At 39.1% G+C, this 18741-nt stretch overlaps 2 protein-coding genes across 2 annotated transcripts; one reads left to right on the forward strand and one right to left on the reverse strand.

The window, feature by feature from the left end:
* The first annotated feature begins 5825 nt into the window (after positions 1–5825).
* LOC115791471 (olfactory receptor 1-like) lies at positions 5826–8566 on the forward strand. Its single transcript, XM_030745559.1, has 2 exons — positions 5826–6754; positions 8452–8566. The coding sequence occupies exons 1-2, from the start codon at positions 5826–5828 to the stop codon at positions 8564–8566; spliced, it is 1044 nt and encodes a 347-aa protein (XP_030601419.1).
* Positions 8567–10601: 2035 nt separating this feature from the next.
* Positions 10602–11582, reverse strand: LOC115791472 (olfactory receptor 1-like). The gene has a single exon (XM_030745560.1). It carries the CDS (start codon positions 11580–11582, stop codon positions 10602–10604), a length of 981 nt encoding a protein of 326 aa, XP_030601420.1.
* Positions 11583–18741: the final 7159 nt, after the last annotated feature.

The following is an 18741-nucleotide window of genomic DNA, read 5'->3' on the forward strand; positions in this document are numbered from 1 at the left end:
AATAGCCGTGCAGCAGCATTTTGTACCAGGTGAAGGCGAGACAATGAGGACTGGTTAACACCAAAATACTAGGGGTGGGACTCAATTAAAAAAATTAATCTAATTAATTAGGAGCTTTGTAATTAATTAATCAAAATTAATCGCATTTTAATTGCATTTGAATATTTAAAATGAGAAATATTAATTTAAGTTTGGGTGATGAGTGAATCAATATACATAAGATTAAACTTAAAAATTTTGCTTATTTTCCCACCAGTCTACTACACAGACCAACGAAGGGCCCCTGAATTTTTGACATCGTGCGTCGATATAATCTGTATCCCTGGAACTCGTGCACTGAGAAACGTTCCATGGTGCAAAGTGCGATTAAAATGCGTTAAAGATTATTTTAATTCGTTATTTTCCCATAATTAATTAATCGAAATTAACGCGTTAAAGTCCCACCCCTACAAAATACAAAGAAGTACAGTAATCCAGCCTGGCTGTAACAAAGGTGTGGATCACTGTATTAAAGTGATCTTTCGACAAGATATTTTTTTAAGAGCTGTCTCAGGTGAAAGAAACTAAATTTTACCACAGCATTAATCTGACCCTCCAACTTAACGTTTTCATCCATTTTAACACCCATATTTGTAACCGTGAGCTTAGCATACTTATTTATATTTCAAAGTATTTTTATTGTTTTGATTATAGGAAACAACAACAAATTCAAACAAAAAAAACAAACAAAAACCCAACAAGTCCACATATGTTCTTTTGTCAGACAGCGGATTCAACATTTTCCAGCTGAACTTCTTATAACAAAGTTTTACCTTCTCCAATGCCACCACAAGGTCTAGCCTAAAGAATTGCTAAAAGAACAGACACAAACATCAGAGAGGAAAAAAAAAGAAGTGTGTGTGGGGGGGGGGGGGGGCATCGATGTGAACAAGTTAATTATAATCCAAAGAATCTGTATCGAATATGTTGTCGTAGAATGCCTGGAAAGGTTGCCATATCTTATGAAACGTTTCAGCTGGATTTTGGACTGTACTTCTTATTGCTTCTAGCTGGAAGAAAGACATGATGTCACTTACCCAGTGTGAATGTTTTGGGGTGTGGGAGCTTTCCAATTACAAAGAATTAATTGACATGCTACTAATGTAGAAAAACCATTTGAGACTGACTTTTGGAGATCTTGCTATTAGTATGCACTACCCCAAATATGGCAGTGATAGGGTCTGGATCAATCTTTTCTTTACAAATATATGTAAATGTGCTGAAGATCTCTGACCAGAATGTGCCTATTCTGGGACAAGACCAAAAAATGTGAGCCAAAGAGGCGGGTGCTTGATGATAGCAAATGCAGTTTGGAGGATAGTAGGATACATTCTGGCTAGTTTGGTCCTAGAGAGGTACAGGCGATTAAAAATCTTAAATTGTATTAATCTGGAATGAATGTCCCATTTACAAAGAGGTCCCCCACACATTTTATACATTCTGTAGACCATGTAAGAAAGGTTGTAACTAAGGGATGGTTTGAAGAGGATGTTTGAGGTTAGGGGCATGGACACCAGTGCTTGTATAAGTCCAAAGTGCTTACGAAGCTGGGTCCACATGTGCAAACTGCTCCTCACAATAGGATTACTAGTATGTGTGCCCACTGAAACTGCCAGTGGAGCATACAATATTGAGGCTAAAGAGATGGACCTGCAAGAATGCTGCTCCATTAAAGACCAATTTGGGCCATTCCCACTTACAGATGTGCTATACCATATCGTTAATTTAAAAACATTGGCAGCCCAATAGTAATATAAAAAGTTCTGTAGGGCTAACCCACTGTCTCCCTTACACCTCTATAGAACTGTTTTACGCACTCAAGGTACAATTTTTATTCCAAATGAATGTACTAATGTGCCTGTCAAGTTCCCTAAAAAATGATTTGGGAATAAAGGTGGAAATTGTTTGAAAAAGATATAAGAATTTAGGTAAAATAACCATCTTCACCGAATTAATATGCCCAGCCAAGGACAAGGGCAGGGTCGACCAGCGATTAAGATCTTCCTTGAGTTTTACCAATGTTGATTCAAAGTTCTGTTTAAATAGGTCCTTGCAACTACGTGTAACTTTAACTCCAAGATATGTCATAAAGCCCACCGTAGTCTTGAATGGAAACAAATCAAAAGAGTAATTTTGAGCAACAATATTAATCACACTTTTAGAAAATTTTATCCTGTTACCTGAAGATTTACCAAACTGTAGGATTATCTCTAGACATTTTGGAATAGAAACCTCTGGATCTGATAAATATAACAATAAGTCATCTGTGTACAATGACAATTTATGTATTAGGCGCCCCGGTGATGCCCCATACATCATTATTGGATCGCAAAGCTATGTCAAGAGGCTCAATAGCCAGATCAAAAAGATGGGGCGGGGGGGAGAGGACACCCTTGTCACGTTCCTCTGTGAAGTGTAAAGTATGAAGAATTATAGTTATTGGTCCTCAGTCTAGCTTAGGGCCCTGCATATATTGTACGAATCCAAGAGATAAAGACAGGTCCAAAGCCAAATTTAGTCAAAGATCTAAAAAGATGTCCATATTCAATTTGATCAAAAGCTTTATGCGCATCTAGTGATATCATGATCTCTGATGAATGAGTTGAATGTTCAGAATACAATGTGTTATAAAGATGTTGGAGGTTATGAAATGACTGCCTGCCCTTTACAAAACCTGTCTGATCAGGATGTACAATCTTTGGGACTATAGATTCTAATCTTAATGACGGACGGTAGGACTCACATTTAGTAGGGTCTTTTCCCTTTTTAGGGAGCACTGAGATCGTGGCATGTGTCATAGATGTAGGGAGTTTTTCATGTTTAAGCAATTCAGCATATACTGAGCTCGACAATGGGATCAATTTATTGGCGAAGGCTTTATAAAACTCAATTGGATACCCGTCCAGGTCAGGTGCCTTTCCGTTTCTCATTAACTTAATTGCATATCCAATTTCAGTTTCTGATATCGGCTGCTCAAACATGGCCTTATCTTCATCAGTTATACAGTAGTTGGAAATGTTACTTTTTCAAGAAAATCATAACTGCCAGAATACTCTGAAGAATATAATGACGTGTAAAATAGTCTGAATTGGTCATTAATATCCTTTGGGTCAGACTTCACTTCACCCTCTTGCATTTGTATTTTTTGTAATAAAATTTGATTTTTTTTTTTTTTTTTGCATTTTTGGCCACATCGGCTTTTATTGACAGTGGAGAGATACAGGAAATGGGGAAAGATACAGGGGAAGACACGCGGGCAAATTGGCGATGGGCTGGGACGCGAACCCACGCCACTCGCACTGCAGCGCGGCACGTGTATGTGGTCGCCGGCTTCACCACTAAGCCACCCAGGTGGCTTTTATTTAGGCTTTATTAGCTAAATTAACAGAGACATAAAGCATAAAGCTTTGATCACATGGTTTGATGACACAGGATCATACTCAGCATTTGCCTTCCTTCAAATATGGCAGGTCAAGGTGATGCCAAAGAGCTTGATTTTTGTTTTATCTGACCACAACGCTTTCTCCCAAGCCCGACAGAAGCATTTAGATGTTCACTGGCAAATGTAAGATGGGCCTGTACAGATGCATTTTTGAGCAGGTGGACTTTGCAGTATAGTGTTAGTCTTACCATTGGTGTTCTTGGTGATTCTGGCCTCAGCTGCTTTAACATCATTAAGCTCCCAAGCTCCACATGTGTAGTTTTGGGCTGATCCAACACCTTTCTCATGATCATCCACAACCCATGAGACCCGATCTTGCATGGACCGAGGGCAACTGATGGTCATTTTTATACTTCTTCCATTTTTGCATAATTACACCAACAGTTTTTACCTTCTCACCAAGCTTCTTGCTGATGGTCTTTACAGCTTTATGTATGTTTATAATCTTGTTCCTGACATGCTTTGACAGCTATTTGGTCTTGCCCATGGTCCTGGAGAGGTTAGAATGGAAGAAATTGATTATATGGACAGCTGTGCTTTATACAAATAATGAGATGAGATCTGCAGTATCTGTAATTGATTGATTGACAATAATCTGTGTGCCAGCCAAACTCTGGGAGCCAGAATTCTGGCTGGATTAGAGGGGATCAAATTCTTACTTCTTTCAATAACATGCAAATAAGTTTAAGATTTTAATGTAATTTTTTTCTTTTGGATTTTTAGTTGATATTGTCTCTCCCTATTAAAGTGTAACTTTGCAAGTGCAGATGCAGTAAAAACATGAAATTAAAAATACAAAATATAACATCATTTAATTCACTGAATATCAAAATGATTTTAAGAATTTAAGTGTGGAATTCCAAGCATTTTTCCTCATGTGCATCTGGTTGGTGTAACCCTTCAGTATAAAGAAGTTATTTTCTCTTATGTTACAGTAGCAACAGTGTTTTTTCTTTTTGTGTGTTCACTGGTTGTGCATATTATTGTGATGATACAAATATAAAATCTTAATAATTATTCTTCTTAGGATATTACATACACTGTTACAGTCACAGGTTAGCTGTGTGGCAGATAGGAGATGGACCCATGATGCAGGACTCAGAGACAGGATAAATTTAATTTCAACTTTTATTTGCTTATGGAAAACAAAATATACAGAGCTGGATTGGGCTGGCAGCACAGACTGGTGGGGAAAAAGCACACACAACGAACTGGGAGCCATAGACAACAACGTTATAAGGATCTGACATGAACACAGAATATATACACACACAATTGGAAACCACTTGGCAGGAAACACAGGAAGGAAAACTAAACCCGAAGCACAAAAACCAAAGATGCTATCAAAATAAAACAGAAAGTGTGAACACAGAGACCAAGACTGAGACACACGAGCTTAACACAAGATGGGGAGACAGGAATTTAACAGACACAAACACACAGAGACCAAGACAAGACATCCAAACAGGACACAGACAGATAATACTGAAAACTGAAACCAAAGAAGAATACAAACATCAAAACCCACAATAAAATGTAAATACTGGGTAAAAGACTCAAGATCATGACAGTTTCTGTGTGTTACAGGGTGTAAAAAATTTTAAAAGAAGGAACTAAAATCCTGATAATATAAACAAGGAAAATGCAAATCATATAAATGAAAATCCAGTCACAGAACCTACAATGTTTTGTTCCCCGTGCACCTGTAAGCATTCTATGATTATCAAGTCATGCCATTATTGCCATTATTATATTAAAGTGTTCAATCAGCAAACACTAATTCTTCTATTGGTCACTTTAGGAAATAAGTTAATGGAGTCACTGGGAGTATAATACAGTACTAGCAGGCTGCCCACAAAAATACACATTAAGTCAATCACAACATGATTAAGTAAATCAGTGGTTATGAACAATTTTCATTAGATAGTGAAAATATACTTTCTTATTTATTCCCTAAAAGTACAATATGAAACCTGTTTATAAATTGTACATATACAATGCAAAGACACACACACACACACACACACACGATTAGGATTCAGTTTTTACATTTAATATGTTGTGTTTATACTGGTAGCAGTTATAGATTTAAAAGAACAAGTCACTGAATTTAGTTTTATGTACATTTTACACATCATCCAAACATTATTGGAGAAAGGGTTGTAGAATACACTCAAGGGATCACACATGAATACAAACACTGAGGGGTTCTGCAGACAGTATAAGCTTGCCTGAGTTTCTTCATCTGGGTTACTCCACCATCTCCATCACAGAAGCCTGATGTGCAGTACTGCTGTCTTTATTATCAGTGCTTGGACAATATAAGCTTAATGAAAAATCTACAATGGACCTTTTCAACTCTGCACTGGGGAAAAATATTACTTTTTTGCGCCCTGCATATTTCATTATAAGTGGATTTGTTGGGATTCCTAATATTAAATACTATTATGTCTTTCTGTTTTTTGTTTATATTATTTCAGTCCTGGCAAACACAGCTGTAATGGGGGTCATATGCTTGGATCATAGTCTAAGAACACCAAAATATGTTGCAGTTTTTAATCTCGCATTGGTGGATCTGTTAGGAAACTCTGTCGTTGTACCAAAGGTTCTTGATATCTTTTTGTGTAATCACACCCAGATTCCTTATAATGACTGCTTGACATTCCTGTTTTTCTGCTATCTTTGCTTTTTCTTACAGGCTTTAAATCTGGTTGCACTGTCATATGACAGAGTTATAGCTATTGTTTACCCACTGCATTATCCAGTGAAGGTGACTCACAGGTTCATGATCTCTTTGATTGCCTCTTTCTGGGTAGTTGTCATTACTGTTATGCTCCTTACAGTTGGCCTCCTTACAAGACTTTCCTTCTGTCAGTCAGTTGTTATTAAAAGTTATATCTGTGACCATGGCCCGATATTCCGTCTTGCATGCAATGACTATACACCCAGCTATGTAATTTCGATGATGGTGCCAGCTCTTGTTCTTTGGCTTCCTCTTACAATTGTTTTGATGAGTTACATGTGTATCAGCTATGCTTTAGCTAAAGTAGCTACAGTCCAAGAAAGAATGAAGGGCTTTAAAACCTGCACTGCTCATCTTTCATTAGTCGCAATCTATTTCATCCCAGTATTAATCACATTTACTCTAGGTGCAAACATAGACCCAAATGCCAGGATCATAAACCTGTCTCTAGGCATGGTCTTTCCTTCAATGCTGAACCCAATCATATATGTTCTACAGACACGAGAAATCAAAGAATCTCTGAAAAAGTTGTTAAGAATCATAAACTGCTGCAAAATTTAAAAAGTAAGATTTAAAAAGTAAGTGTAAATGTGGTGTTAATATTGTGAGCCTATTGTTTATTTAAGGAGTGTATGTAAGATCATAAAGACTGCTATGTTGCAGTATTTCCAAACAGAAAACAAAATGACAAATGTCAAACTTCAATTTGTAGTTGACTGTAAAACACATCATGTAGCAAAAATGTAATTTGTGGTGTAAATTTGTGCATGTGGAAGGTGATTTTGTATCTTTTTAAAATATTTTACTTGAAAATGATGACTATGATCAGATGGCACATTTATCTGCATAATATACATACCGTTTCAAAAAAATTATTTAGTGTATTGTTTTACAGTAGAAGAAATATCAATATGTGTGTTACAAACAATCAAAGCCAATGTCACATTTTCATTTTAGTGAGGACTGTTTTAAAACTCAGTTGTGCTTCATATTAACTTCTCTAGTCATTCAGAGGCTTCTGGCACGGTTTTGAATTTAATGGTGTAGCAGCCACTGTGAGTATAATTTTTGTGGACCTGACATTCTTTTTTTTGTGTCTATATATATATTGTTTAGAATTTCAGATTTGTTTAACATTGTGTAACATTATCCATGTCCATTTTCTTAAGTGCTTATACAGGTTATGGCCACTCAGGAGACGAGCACTAAGCCAGCTGTACACCTTGGGCAGGTTGTTAGGGTAACACAAAGAGACAGATATCTAAACACTATGGTCTGTTTATAATTACCACCTATGCTTACACAACATGCAAACGCCACACAGAAAGGCACCAACTAAGGTTCTAACCAGGAATCTTCTTGCTGTGAGGTGACAGTTCTAACTAATCACACTTATCTTTGGCCAAATGTAAGGGCTGCCATTTTAAGGTGAAATTGAAGCATTCTTTGACAATCTAGTGTGTAATACCAAAAATATCATTAAAAGAACGTGATATATTCTGTTTCCGGTATTCTGTGTCATCAAGTTTATTTAACATTGTAAATGTGAGGTTGACCAGCAACCAGCAGAAACTTCAGGAAATTGTCAAACTTTCTTGTACTACAGTCAGACAAGCTGAGACATTATTTAGTGTCGCGATTAGCTCGATTGTCAGCATAAAGCTGTGGCCACGTGTAGGGATGCACCGATCCGATATTCAGTGTCGGTATCGGTCCGATCCTGGCCTAAATTACTGGCTTGGATATCGGAAGGAAAAAAAAATGCAATCCGATCCGATCCTACCCACATTAGCTGCATTACAGTTCTCTGTCATCGTCTACTTCTTGTGGGTTTGGCAACCGCTGTAACAAAACACACACACACACATACAAATAAGGAAAAAAACACAAGAACAAACAACAAATACACATTCTGGTTCTGTTGCTTGTGTGTGTGTGCATCGTGCGCTTGTGTTTAGCATGAAACGTACTTGATAATGAGGGCGTGAAGCCGCAACAGACTCAGAAACCCCAGGTCGTCCACAGTCCCCCAAGAGCATTGAAGACCTGAGACCACACATCTCAATGAAAGCTGTGTGCCACCCCTGAAGGAGAAAGTACAAATACTTAATTACTGTACTTAAGTATATTTTTCAGGTATCTGTACTTTACTTGAGTATTTATTTTTCTGACTACTTTTTACTTTTACTCCCTACGTATATCTGTACTTTTTAATTCAATATAAGAGATTCAAAAATGAATCTTTTCATCAAGAGCATCCTTTGTGCTTTTATAATCTCCTTCAAATATATGTTATTGAAATACATATACTGTATATCAGAGATTTCTTAATAACTGCCTGATCAGAAAAAAAGAATGTAAGAAAAATGCTGCTACTGTTGTAACAGTCAAATGCATAACCAAAAAGGAAACACAAGAAAAGCAGACTGCTGCTACTTTAACACTGGACACTAGGTTTGTCATTTTTTTTTCTGGATGTTAAAGGGAGGGATTACTCCTGTAGGATACAAATGAGAAACACTCTGTCCACAATAAAATCTTAATTTATTTATTTTAGTATTTTGCAAATGGCTTTGATTTTCAATACAGTTCAGTTAACAACAAACAGTTGCCTCAGTCTGCTTTATATTGACCCCTATGAGCAAGCACTTGGCAACAGTAGGAAGGAAAAACTCCCTTTTAGGAAGAAAAAATCTCCAGCAGAGAGGGGCAGCCATCTGCAGGGGGTGAGGGGAGGGAGAAGGAACAAAAGTTTCAGTGACATTGTCATATAATTTGATATTTTTATTGTTACACCCTAAATGTTTTGCATGTATATGTTGCATTAAGCTGCAGTATTCTGTATGAAATTGCACACATTATCATCTTAGTAAAATGCTTTTCAGGGGTGTTTTGGGGCACTACTAAAGTTGAAAGTCTAAGGTAGTTTTACATTTTTGTTGCAATTTTAGACTGCCTTTCAACCTTTTAACAACTTCTTCAAAGATTTTTTTGATTTCTTGAGTTTGAAGAACATACATTATTGGGTTTGACATGGGATGCAGGAGAGTGGCTAAAGACAGGTTTACAATCCTTGCATTTGATGTATTGTACTTGTCCTGGCCTCGCTAAGCACTGTGACTTTTAGCAGTAACTCAGCTATACAGGTAGCTGAACACTTTCCCATCCGTCCACCAAGAAGCACTCCATTTGGTTCTTTAGCAGGGTTTAATGAGAATTGTGTAAAACTGTAACACACAAAGGTACAGAAAATGAATGCCAGCTAGGCTAACACATTGGGCTAACACAAGTAAAAATGTCTATCTTCCCATAACCATGACGAGTTACAAATTATAATTTATATGACAAGCAAATTAGAACAGTACTTACAGCCGATGCCGTTTCTTCTTTTTTTGCACTTAGATTAAAGAAAACACAACAAAAAAGGCTTCTTTCAGAGCACACCGATCAACCGGCCCTCTTCCTCTCTGGTTAACAAGCCACAGCAATAAAGGTAACCACAAGATGGCGTCAGCGAACTAGCAATAGACAAAACTACAACATTTGCCACTAGGTGGCCCCAGCAGATGAACCCAATACTGAACAACATTAAATTAAACAGGTTTCACTACAGTACTCATAAAATGATTTACAAAGATAACAGGGAGGGAAAATGCCATGAATGACAGGTGGTCTGTTCAGGTTTTCAACACCTTCATTCTTTCCCCACATATAGAAATTCATGACAAACAACAGACAAAGTAATTTTCTCAGTTTCCTGGAGATTTTGTGGGTCAAACTGACAGTGCTCATCTTATTTTTGCAGCTCATTTAAAATGTTTTTTTTTTTTAAATTAGCTGTGACTCAAAGGCTAAACACACTGCTGGATATTTTGCTAACAAACAATTCAGATAAATTTTCAGCATGAGTTTAGATTGAAAAAAATCTAAAAGCGAAGAAAGTAGTCTGACATTTCTTAAAACAGTAATCAGTGGTAACTGATATCCATTTACAACAGACAGACAGCGAATAAATCCATCTAGGTATTAAGCTGTATTTTAGCTATAATGTCAAGTACGCCTAATGAAACAAAGTATAGCACAGAAAAGATGTTTTTCTACATGCCTATTTTTTAAAAATAATAAATGTGCGTGCATGGGTTCTCTCCATATTTTTTGGTACATGTAAACATAATTGGTTTACAAACTGGCAATGCATGTGAATAAGTGTTTATCTGTCTCTGTGTTTGCCATAACAATAGCGTTTACAATTACACTGTGTGTTCAAACTTTACTGTATTTTACCATCATTTGGAAATATTGGAAAAATAGTGTTTTGACCTTGCATACACTCCTTAGATAAACAAAAGGCTCACAATATTAATCCCAGGTTTACTCTTAATTTTTTAATTTTACTTTTCTAATTTTGTAGCGGGTTATGATTCTTAGCAACTTTTTCAGAGATTCTTTGATTTCTCGTGTCTGTAGAACATATATGATTGGGTTCAGCATTGGAGGAAAGATCATGCCTAGAGACAGGTTTATGATCCTGGCATTTGGGTCTATGTTTGCACCTAGAGTAAATGTGATTAATACTGGGATGAAATATGTTGCCACTAATGAAAGATGAGCTGTGCAGGTTTTAAAGCCCTTCATTCTTTCTTGGACTGTGGCTACTTTAGCTAAAGCATAGCCAATACATATGTAACTCATCAAAACAATTGTAAGAGGAAACCAAAGAATGAGAGCTGGCACCATCTTAGCAATTACATAGCTGGGTGTATAGTCATTGCATGCAAGCCTGTATATCTGGCCATGGGCACAGATATAACTTTTAATAACAACTGACTGACAGAAGGAAAGTCTTGTAAGGAGGCCAACTGTAAGGAGCATAACAGTAATGACAAATACCCACAAAGAGGCAATCAAAGAGAACATGAACCTATGAGTCACCTTCACTGGATAATGCAGTGGGTAAACGATAGCTATAACTCTGTCATATGACAGAGCAACCAGATTTAGAGCCTGCATGGAAAGGCAAATATAGCAGAAAAACAGGAACGTCAAGCAGTCATTATAAGGAATCTGGGTGTGATTAAACAAAAAGATATCAAGAACCTTTGGTACCACAGAAGAGTTTCCTAACAGATCCACCAATGCAAGATTAAAAACTGCAACATATTTTGGTGTTCTTAGATTATGATCCAAGCATATGACCCCCATTACAGCTGTGTTTGCCAGGACTGAAATAATATAAACAAAAAACAGAAAGACATAATAGTATTTAATATTAGGAATCCCAACAAATCCACTTACAATGAAATATGCAGGGCGCACAAAAGTAATATTTTTCCCAAGTGCAAAGTTGAAGAAGTCCATTGTAAATTTCTGTCAAGCTTGTATTTTTCAATCACTGATTATACAGACAGCAGTACTGCACATCAGGCTTCTGTGATGCAGATGGTGGAGTACTCCAGATGAAAAACCTCAGGCAAGCTTTATCTGTCAGCAGATCCCCTCAATGTTTATATTCATGTGTGATCCCTTGAGTGTGTTCTACAAGCCTTTCTCCAAAAATGCTTGGATGGTGCATAAAATGCAACGACTTGAGCTTTTGAACCTATAGCTGCTAACACAACACACATATATATATATATATATATATATATATATATATATATATATATATATGTATGTATATATATATGTATATGCATGGAAACTGACGGCGAAACAATTTGTGGCAATTTGTTGCAGGGAAGCAACTGCTATCGCAACTAGAGATTGACGAGGTACAACACAAATGCTACGGCAAGGGGGAGCCAGGACAACAGGTCGGGGGGGAGATCTCATTATCCCCACACTGCTTCGCTGCTTAGAGCGTCCCTTTACACATCCCCGAACTGGAATTTAAATTGTGGATCTGGTCAGCTGGTCTCTCAACACTATTGATGATCAAATTCTCATCACGAGGAGATTGGGAGAAGGGGAACCCTCTTTCCGGGCTACATACCCGGCTGGTTATGTTATGGATTTCCATGGGGATGGAAGATAATGTTCCTGGCTGCACTGTGTGGACATGGCATATATATTGATACCAGGATTTTTCCTGAATTGGACCTGGGGATATCTGGTTTCTGGGCAGCTGTTCAGGCCCTAGTAAGGCTGCCTATGAGGGATGCAGAAACAGTACGAACTCAATCAGACTCAGTAGAGCTGAATCGAAGTGGATTACATCTGGAGGAGTGTTGGAGTTTCTGTTCTGCGTGGCGGAGATGACTGGATTTCTGAGAGGTAACCAGAAAACTGTAAGGCCTGTCAGCAAATAGTTATGACGGCCTGAACCAAAACAATTGCAGCCTTGGATGTTAGATTCAACTCATTGTCATTGTGCGCACAAGGCTCACAACGAAATGATCATTCCAGATCATTCATCCAGAGACATGCACCTGCGGTAATGCAGCCAGAGACCAGCGCTACCCTTAGACAATGTGGTTTAAGCGTTTTGCCCAAGGGCACAACACAGCGCAGTGACAGGGGCTCAAACCAGCAACCCTCCACTGCACCACTGCCACTAATGGATGGACTAATGGATGGCTGTCCATCTAAATTATCTCTTGGAGATGTTATGTAAACAGATGCTCTTCACCCCCACCCCGTCTTGTGACCTGTATGAACTGGTATCCTGGCAACCAAGGTTGACTGTACCGTCTTATTATGAACATTATCATGAACTGCTGGTCTGGAAGCCATCACAGTATCCTGATCGTCTCCGCTGGCAGCCCCTCCCCTACCCACTCTAGTGCTCTCCAGGCTTTAAATGTGCTATTGCTTTGCTGAGGTGTTTTTTGGAACCTCGTAAAGCAGGGCTATTCAATTAGTGGCCCGGGGGCCACATCCGGCCCGCGAACCCCCTTTGACTGGCCCACCCCCTGACTGACCCAACGTAAGCTGCAACAACGTATTCAAATCATATTTGCTGTGACAGTTTTAAAAATTCCCGCCCTTCCTCTTGTACGTGAACGCACCACTAGCAACGCCAGCCCAGAATACTCTCTCCAAGTGCGATAACCGCCAAAATATATCACTGAGAGGTCAAAAACGTAAAATTGACAATGAAAATCGCTGTTTTAACCCTGCTTGGACTGATAAATCTGTTTATTTTACCCCAAAGACTGAACTCTAAGAGTGAACTCATTAAGTCAGCATTACTTTGAATATGCAGAAGAAGCTTTAATTTTACAGTTATTAAGTGTTCACTTGGTGCAATTTCTTTTGTTGAAATATTTAATGCACTGCATCAGTTGGTCTTTCTAGTTCAACAAATGCACTTTTGCAAATACATCTAAAATGTTACAGAAGACTTTACTGTTGCAAAAAGTTATTATTACATTTTTTTTTATTAAACATATGTGTGGTGAATAGATGCCTTGTTAAAAATATTCTGGTCAAGGTTTGGACCAAATGTTAAAATTTGCAATGCACTTGAATTATTTTGCTCATCAATAAGTGATGCAGTATAAAGCCTTTATTGTGAATTCCTTTATTTATTTTTATGACTATGTTCAGGTGTTAGCATATTTAGAGTTAAATCTCAAGAAATAATATAAGTAGGGGTCTTCGGCCCAGTTGCATCTCAAAATTTTCAAATGTGGCCCAGAAGAAAAAGTAATTGAATAGGCCTGTCATAAAGTGTTCATAGTGGACACAGGACGAGATGATTTCTTTGAACCTACCTATCCCAGTGTATCTCTTTCTGTTTTTCCTGCTAAAGGTAGCGCCGGTAAAACGGCTGCATGACCTCAGACACCTGTCTCCCCTGTTTGTGTTTGTCTCTGTGTTTGTATTTCTTGGATGGGTGTTCTGTTAACTGTAATTTCCCCATTGTGGGACTAATAAAGGTATTCGTATTTGTATTTGTATTCGTAAGAAGTACAACAGGCTGTCCACACATGAGGCCTTAGAGACTGCCAAGCAAAGATTCACAGCCTTGGCTAACTGCCTGAAGAGGTATACCAGAGAGATAGAAGCCAGGAAAATAAACCGGATGTTCTCTACCGAACCATCCAAGGTATACTCTCAGTGTCAGGGGAACAATATGAGAACAGCACCCCCACCAAGGCTGGAGCCGGAGCAGTACTGGAACAGCAAATGGGAGAAGGATGTGTCACACAATACCAATGCTCAGAGGCTAGTGGATCTAAGAGCAGACCACAGCACCCTCCCTGAACAGGCCCCAGTAACCATCACAGTGGCAGACATCCAGGAAAGGATCTCACACATGAAAAGCTGGATGGCACCAGGCCCTGACATGATACACACCTACTGGCTAAAGAAGCTAACTGCACTCCATGAGCACCTGGCAGCAGAAATGAAACAGCTGCTAGAGGCTAAGACGCACCCAGAATGGCTGACTGAAGGCCAGACGGTCCTGATCTCCAAGGACCCCCAGAAGGGACCAGTCCCATCCAACTACTGGCCCACAACCTGCCTCAGTATAACATGCAAACTCCTATCAGACATCATAGCAGCTAAGATGAGTAGGCATGTGGCGCAATACATGAGCAAGGCAGAGAAAGAAAGAAAAACACCAGGTACTGGTAGATAGAGCAGTCACTTGAGACTGTAAGACCCGACTAACCAACCTGTGCACCGCCTGGATTGACTACAAGAAAGCCACACACATGGATCCTAGAATGACTAGAATTGTACAAGGTCAACGGGACCCTAAGAGCCTTCATCAAGAACTCAATGGGTATGTGGAGAACAACACTGCAAGCCCATCACACAAGTCAAGATCAAGTGCGGGATTTACCAAGGAGATGCCCTGTCCCCACTGCTGTTCTGCATAGGCCTGAATCCCCTCAGCCAGATCATCAAAAAGACTGGCTACGGATACCGACTATGGAATCGAGCAAACATCAGCCACCTCCTGTACGCTAAGAGTGACTGAGATATCAATTCACTGATCCGCACCACCGGTTATCTACAGCAATGATATTGAAATGTCATTCGGACTGGAGAAGTGTAGTCGGATGGTAACTAAGAGAGGAAAAGTAGTTAGACCTGAGGGGACTACACTACCATAAGGCAACATTGCAGACATTGAGTACAGCTACAGGTACCTTGGAATGCCACAGGCAAATGACAACCATGAAGAGACCGCTAGGAAAGTTGCAACCTCCAAGTACCTGCAGAGAGTAAGGCACGTCCTGAAGAGGCAGCTGAATGGAAAGAACAAGATCCGGGCTATCAACACCTATGCTCTGCCAGTTGTCAGATACCCTGCTGGGATAATAACCTGGCCAAAGGAGGAAATAGAAGCCACTGATGTCATGACAAGAAAGCTCCTTAACATGCATGGAGGGTTTCACCCCAAATCCAGCACCCTGAGACTGTATGCTAAACGGAAGGAAGGTGGCCGAGGACTAGTGAGTGTCAGAACCACTGTCCTAGACGAAACAACGAAGATCCATGAATACATCAGGGAGATAGTCACAAAGGATCATGTGCTTAGTGCGTACCTCAGGCAGCAGAAACCTGAGAAAGAAGAGGAGAAAGAACAGAAAACATCATGGAAGGACAGACCTCTGCATGGCATGTACCACTGGCAGATAGAAGAAGTGGCTGACATGGAGAAATCCTACCAATGGCTGGACAAAGCAGGACTGACAGACAGCACAGAGGCAATAATCATGGCAGCACAAGAACAAGCTCTGAGCACAAGATCGATAGAGGCTGGGTCTACCACACAAGGCAATACCCCAGGTGCAGGCTGTGCAGAGATGCCCCTGAGACAATCCAGCACATAACAGCAGGGTGCAAGATGCTAGCAGGCAGGGCATTCATGGAATGCCATAACCAAGTGGCCAGCATAGTATAAAGGAACATCTGTGCCAGGTATGACCTTGAGGTCCCAAGGTCAAAATGGCCCCCTGTTTTTTAGGGGGGAAGCGTGCCTGGAAAGCACTATTTTCTTTCTCTTTTCTTTTTTTTATCATTTTGGTTGTTCATGTGGTTGCAGCTTGTTGGTTGGGATTTGTTTTTGCTTTGCTGAACATATCACAGTCCTTGTATATTATCAGTACCTGGGTGGCACTGCACTACAACTCTGGATCATAAATGTTGAGAGTATGTACATGGAACACTATAGGAAGTCATTCACCAATTAAGACGAAAAAGGTCCTTTCAGCTCTAAAAATGGAAGGGGTAGATATAGCGTTGTTACGGGAGATGCATTTAAAGGACTCCAAACATTTAAAGCTGCAACAATGCGGCTTTGAACATGTATTTTTCTCCTCTTTCACTAATAAAAGGAGAGGAGTTGTGACTCTTATTCAGAAATCTATGCCGTTTAAATTCATAGACTTTATTAAACATGCATATGGGAGGTGTGTATTTGTTAAAGCAATGATAAATGAGGAAGAACTTGCCATTTTAAATGTCTGTTTTCCATCAGGTCACCCGATTAACTTTTTAACAGAAGTGATGACAAAACTTGTAGACCTCCCTTTAGAAAATGTTATTGTAGCAGGGGACTTTAACTGTCTTAGGAACCCACTGATTGATAGGCTCCCTGTTAGTGGCCTTCCCGTTTCAAGAAGATCAAAGCAGGTGTTTGATCTTTTTGAGAAAGTGGGGTTTGTGTATGTGTGGAGGGAACTCCACCCTGCTGTATAGCAATACACTTTCTACTCCGCCCCCCACAAATTTCATACACGCATTGACTGTTTCTTCCTTCCTAAAATTACTTTAAAACAAGCCGTCTCATGCAAAATATTGTCAAATCTCACCATGCTGCAGTGTATCTAAATTACGCCCTTTAAAATGCAAGATTTCAGTCGAATCACTGGAGAGCAAATCCCCTGATTCTGAAGGATGAAATTTTTTTTAGAGTGTTTTAGAACAGAATGTAAACATTTCCTTACTATTAACTCAACCTCAGCTAGGAGCCCTTCTCTACTCCAGGACACAGCTAAGGCATTCAGCAGGGGACTAATAATATACACATGCAACAAAAAGTGGAGAATCGCAGAACAACAAAACATATTACAAAGGAAGCTTAGACTTGCCGAAAAAGAATATTATAAAAAACCCTCACAATCTAGGTTGGGAGAGCTCAACACCATCCGGTGCTTGCTGGACACCTTACTGACACAGACTGCTGTAAAGTCACAGATGGGCTTACATCTGAATTCAACAGAGAATTTATGGATTTCAAATCAAATTATCAAAGCCCTGCTTATCTATGCTGACTGACTTGTTTGGTACTTGTACCCCCCCCCCCCCCCCTTTCATTTAAGCTAATATATCCTTAATTCTTAAAAAATCAAAACCTCCAGAAAATTGTGGCTCTTATAAACCCATTTCATTACTTAATATAGATTGGAAAATATTGTCCAAAATTCTGGCAACATGTTCAGAAAATATTTTTCCTCTTTGAATAAAGGTGGACCAAACAGGCTTTATAAGGGCCGCAATTCCTACAAAAATCTCAGACATCTTTTAAATGTATTTTAGTTGTGTCAGTGGCGAACAGTGGATGGTATTGTGGTCTCTTTAGATGCGGTAAAGACTTTTGACTGCGTCGAGTGGCCGCATCTGTTCCACACTCTGCATCAATTTGGGTTGGGTCGTAATTTTATCAGATGGGTTAAAGTCCTCTACAATTGCCCCTTAGCATCAGGGGCAAATGGGCTTAGGTCTGAAAATTAAGACACTAGTTTGAGATGATCTGAAATCTGTGATATGTTTGTCCTGCCGGAAGCATGAGAAGGTGGGTACACTGCCAAGGCCACAAGGCCAATAAGCTAGAGGAACAAATACAGAACCAACGCAGACATGAATCAAAGTCTTTTACAGGTACTGAAACAGCCATAGGAGTAGCTCAGGGGTCTTTCCCAGGTCCAGAAGGGAATGCTCAATGGGAGAGAGGAGACAGGTGTTAATCCAAAGGCCTCTGAATCTACAGAGAACATGGCCCTCCAAAAGTATTGGAACAGTGAGGCTAATCCTTTTATTTTTGCTGTAGACTGAAAACATTTGGGTTTAATATATCATCCCCTTAGAATTATAAGTTTCTATCTGCATTCTGACCCATTTTGAGATATTAAATAGATAGAGCTTTTTTTGTTTTGTGAATAAAATTGCCAAAGTTGTTTATAATTGGAAGAAAATCTCTTACATATTGTTGATTAGCGGTCAACAGCGATCACTTGACCCAGCTGTTTTAGCTAATTATAGGACAATCTTCCACTTTCCTTTTATCTCAAAAAGTCTTGTAAAACAGCTAACATCATTTGCAGAGGAATGTCTTATTTGAAGTGTTTCAGTCAGGTTTCAGAATTCACCAGTACTGAAACAGCATTAGTGAAGGTTGCAAGAGATATTCTTATTGCTTCTGACAGTGGACTCATCTCTGTGCATGTCCTGCTAGAACTCAGTACAACTATCAATACTGTTGACTATAAAATTTTATTACATAGATTAGAATATGTCATAGATATTAACCTTATACCTTCAAACGTGTCGAATGCGA

The sequence above is a fragment of the Archocentrus centrarchus genome, chromosome 14 (assembly GCF_007364275.1).
Source record: "Archocentrus centrarchus isolate MPI-CPG fArcCen1 chromosome 14, fArcCen1, whole genome shotgun sequence".
Lineage (NCBI taxonomy): Eukaryota > Metazoa > Chordata > Actinopteri > Cichliformes > Cichlidae > Archocentrus > Archocentrus centrarchus.

What these genes read in the sequence shown, in the direction of transcription:
- LOC115791471 (XM_030745559.1), top strand. Translation starts at nt 5,826, where the DNA reads ATGGACCTTTTCAACTCTGCACTGGGGAAAAATATTACTTTTTTGCGC. An exon ending in AAAGAATCTCTGAAAAAGTT is followed by an intron (nt 6,755 to 8,451) that starts GTTAAGAATCAT and finishes TCAATATAAGAG; the next exon opens with ATTCAAAAATGAATCTTTTC.
- LOC115791472 (XM_030745560.1), bottom strand. Translation starts at nt 11,582, where the DNA reads ATGGACTTCTTCAACTTTGCACTTGGGAAAAATATTACTTTTGTGCGC.